This window comes from Mandrillus leucophaeus, unplaced genomic scaffold (genome assembly GCF_000951045.1).
Source record: "Mandrillus leucophaeus isolate KB7577 unplaced genomic scaffold, Mleu.le_1.0 Scaffold234, whole genome shotgun sequence".
Lineage (NCBI taxonomy): Eukaryota > Metazoa > Chordata > Mammalia > Primates > Cercopithecidae > Mandrillus > Mandrillus leucophaeus.
This window is the reverse complement of record NW_012102410.1, coordinates 1,314,585-1,317,821: the sequence shown is the minus strand read 5'-3', so window position 1 is coordinate 1,317,821 and position 3,237 is coordinate 1,314,585. Positions and strand designations below refer to the sequence as shown.

Below are 3,237 nucleotides of genomic sequence, written 5' to 3'. Positions count from 1 at the left end.
CCAGCCTGGCTGACATGGTGAAACCCCGTCTCTCCTAAAAATACAAGAAAAAATTTAACAGAGCATGGTGACAGATGTCTGTAATCCCAGCTACTCAGAGGCTGAGGGAGGAGAATCACCTGAACCCGGGAGGCTGAGGTTGCAGTGAGCCGAGATCGCACCATTGCACTCCAGTCTGGGCAACAAGAATGAAACTCCATCCCAAAAAAACAAAAGCACTAACAAAAAACATTGGCCGGGCTTGTTGGCTCGCACCTGTAATCCCAGCTACTTGGGAGGCTGAGGCAGGAGAACTGCTTGAACCCGGGAGGCAGAGGTTGCAGTGAGCCGAGATCACGCCACTGCACTCCAGCCTGGGTGACAGAGTGAGGCTCTGTCTCAAAATAAATAAATAAATTAATTAATTAAAAGCTTCAGAAATAAAAATACTATTTTTTTTAAACCTATGCAATAAAATACTGCGACAATGCACCACCTCTCCTTTGTTTTCTTCCATTCAGGAAAGGTCTCCGGTGCCAAAGATGTGCCGTCAGTTTCTCAGAGTTTTTGTTTCAGCATCTCCTACATCATCAGTGAGAAAATCAAAGGAGGCTGCTATATGTCTCAGGCCGTAGTTAAGGTGAGGCAAAAATGCCTTTTATTTAAGGCCAATGTCTTTTAAACAAACGTCTTGCCAGGAGATATTAACCCATTTTTTTTTTTTTATTTCAAATGCGATTTTAGAAAAGAATCAAAAGGAATATGGTCATTTCCTCAATCTTGGGAATACACTGGCCAAAAAAAAAAAAAAAACTCTGTCTGGTATGCAAAGGTGATTTATAGACCCTTTTGGTCAATAAAGCCAAAAGGTTTTGTTGGTAGGTTTTTATCAACAACAAGCAAAACAAAACATATTGTACTTGCAGGTTTCACAAACACTCAAAGAAAGAGTCGTCAGAACTGGAATTACAGCTTGTTTTCCTTCCCACCCTCTCCACCCAGGGAAATAAAATTTCCCACCACAACACTCTCGCTTGGCTAATTCTCAAGTCTGAAGAGGAAGATACTTGACGTCAGCAGGTCAGCTCAAGGCCTCTTGATATGTGTCTGTTTCTGATTTGTTTTTGTGTTGTTTTGTGGTGTGTGCGTGTGTGTGTTTAAAACAAAACATAAAACCTCAATACAAAAACCAGGAAACAGATTTTTGCAACTCAGTTACGGCCCCCAAAATAGCTCATGGAAGAAGCTAACGGCGTGAACAGAAAGTCTGTGATGTGCGTAGGAAATCTGACTCACTGCCGAAGAGAGAAAACCCTGCTATTTCTCACCCAAACGGCAGGAAATGGTTTGATTATAGTGTCCTTCAGAGAACAGCAAAGCCCTGAGAATAATGCAGAAGTGAGTCTCTTCCTCCTGGAGACAGTATGTTCTGGGCTAATCTTGGCACACCACCAGGCTACCGGCCAGGGAAGACACAAAAGACCTTGGTATATCCTTGATGTGACAATGATGAAGCTACATCAGTGAGGACAGGCCACGTGGAGGATTTTAGGGAAATTCAAGGACTCGGTCCTTATTATGTTTTCTCGTTCTGAAGTCAAGCACAGAAAGCTTAGAACTGGGGTCCACAATGCCAGATGGCGCGGTGGCTCACACCTGCAATCCCAGCACTTTGAGAGACCGAGGCAGGTGGACCACTTGAGGTTGGGAGTTTGAGACCAGCCTGACCAACATGGCAAAATGCTGTCTCTATTAAAAATACAAAAATTGGCCAGGCGCGGTAGCTCACATCTGTAATCCCAGCACTTTGGGAGGCTGAGACGGGAAGATCACGAGGTCAGGAGATCGAGACCATCCTGGTTAACATGGTGAAACCCCATCTCTACTAAAAATACAAAAAAATTAGCCTGGCGTGGTGACGGGCGCCTGTAGTCCCAGCTACGTGCAAGGCTGAGGCAGGAGAATGGCGTGAACCCGGGAGGTGGAGCTTGCAGTGAGCCGAGATTGCACCACTGCACTCCAACCTGGGTGACAGAGCAAGACTCCGTCTCAAAAAAAAAAAAAATTAGCCAGGCATGATGGCAGACACCTGCAGTCCCAGCTGCTTGGGAGGCTGAGGCAGGACAATCACTTGAACCCAGGAGGCAGAGGTTGCAGTGAGCCAGGTTCGTGCCACTGCACTCCGGCTTGGGCGACAGAACAAGACTCCATCTCAAAAAAAAAAAAAAAAGAAAGAATGGTGGGCACAATGCCAGAAGTATATACTATCTGGCCCTTTAGAGAAAAAGGCAGGCAACTCCTGCTCCCAAGCCCAGGACCAAAACAGGGTGCAAAAGTAGCATCTGAGAGCAGAGACCTCACTCATAGCCAATTAACCCTGGGTTTGCATACAGTTTTAACAGGAGGCATCATCACAACCAACCCCACGTTCCTTCTCCTCTCGGCTGCCCCCGGACCCACATCCAGAACTCACTTGCTGGAATTCATCGTGTACCCGGAGGGACACTCAGGGATGCACTTGTTGTTATGAATGACGTACTGGTGGCAGCCCTGCCTCCGCGAGTTCTTGCATTTGTGGTGCAGGTCCTGGCAGAAGCTGAAGTTCACACAGCGCCAGTCCTGGAAGTGGTAGTACGGGGGCGGGCAGGTCTCCACACACCTGCCGTCCAGGTAGAAGTTGCGGCAGGCCACGCACTTGGTGGGGTCGTCGGGCTCGGAACAGTTGCCCAGGCACTCGCTGTGGCAACAGAGGCCTTCGGCAGTGCAGCCGTGTGACTTACAGATGGTTGGGCAAACTGGAGAGAGAGAGGGAAGAAAATAAATGAATAAATAAAACAGTTGGTCAATGGCTTTGTCCAATTCCTGTCTGCATATGCAGCAATTCTGGATCAGACAGTGAGAGCCAACCAAATACTAACAATAAAAGCGGCATTTCCACATCATTACCCACATGCCAGACACATCTATTAACTGGTTTAAGCCTCCAAACCATTGGTGTGCTTGTCAATGTTTAACAACTGCCTGAGGGAGGGGGACAGGAGGGCCCAGATCTATATAGCATTTGCCAATTTCCATGGTGTAAATATTCCTACCAGTGGTGGATTTCAGGCCACCCACATGAAGTTACTAAACATACAGCTGGCAAGCGATACATAGTAGCATTCCTCTAAATAGTATTTATAAGTATATACAAAATGTATCTACTATTGACACAAAAGTAGTAAATAACCTCAACAGCACAGATAATAGGAAAACGTC

At 46.5% G+C, this 3,237-nt stretch overlaps 1 protein-coding gene across 1 annotated transcript in view; it reads right to left on the bottom strand.

Annotated features, from left to right (window-relative positions):
* INSR (insulin receptor) overlaps nt 1-3,237 on the bottom strand; it is a 218,702-nt gene that overhangs the window by 93,849 nt on the left and 121,616 nt on the right. The window contains exon 2 of the mRNA XM_011982063.1: nt 2,453-2,774. Within this exon, the coding sequence (XP_011837453.1) occupies nt 2,453-2,774 (322 nt within the window). The remainder of the gene's footprint in view (nt 1-2,452; nt 2,775-3,237) is intronic.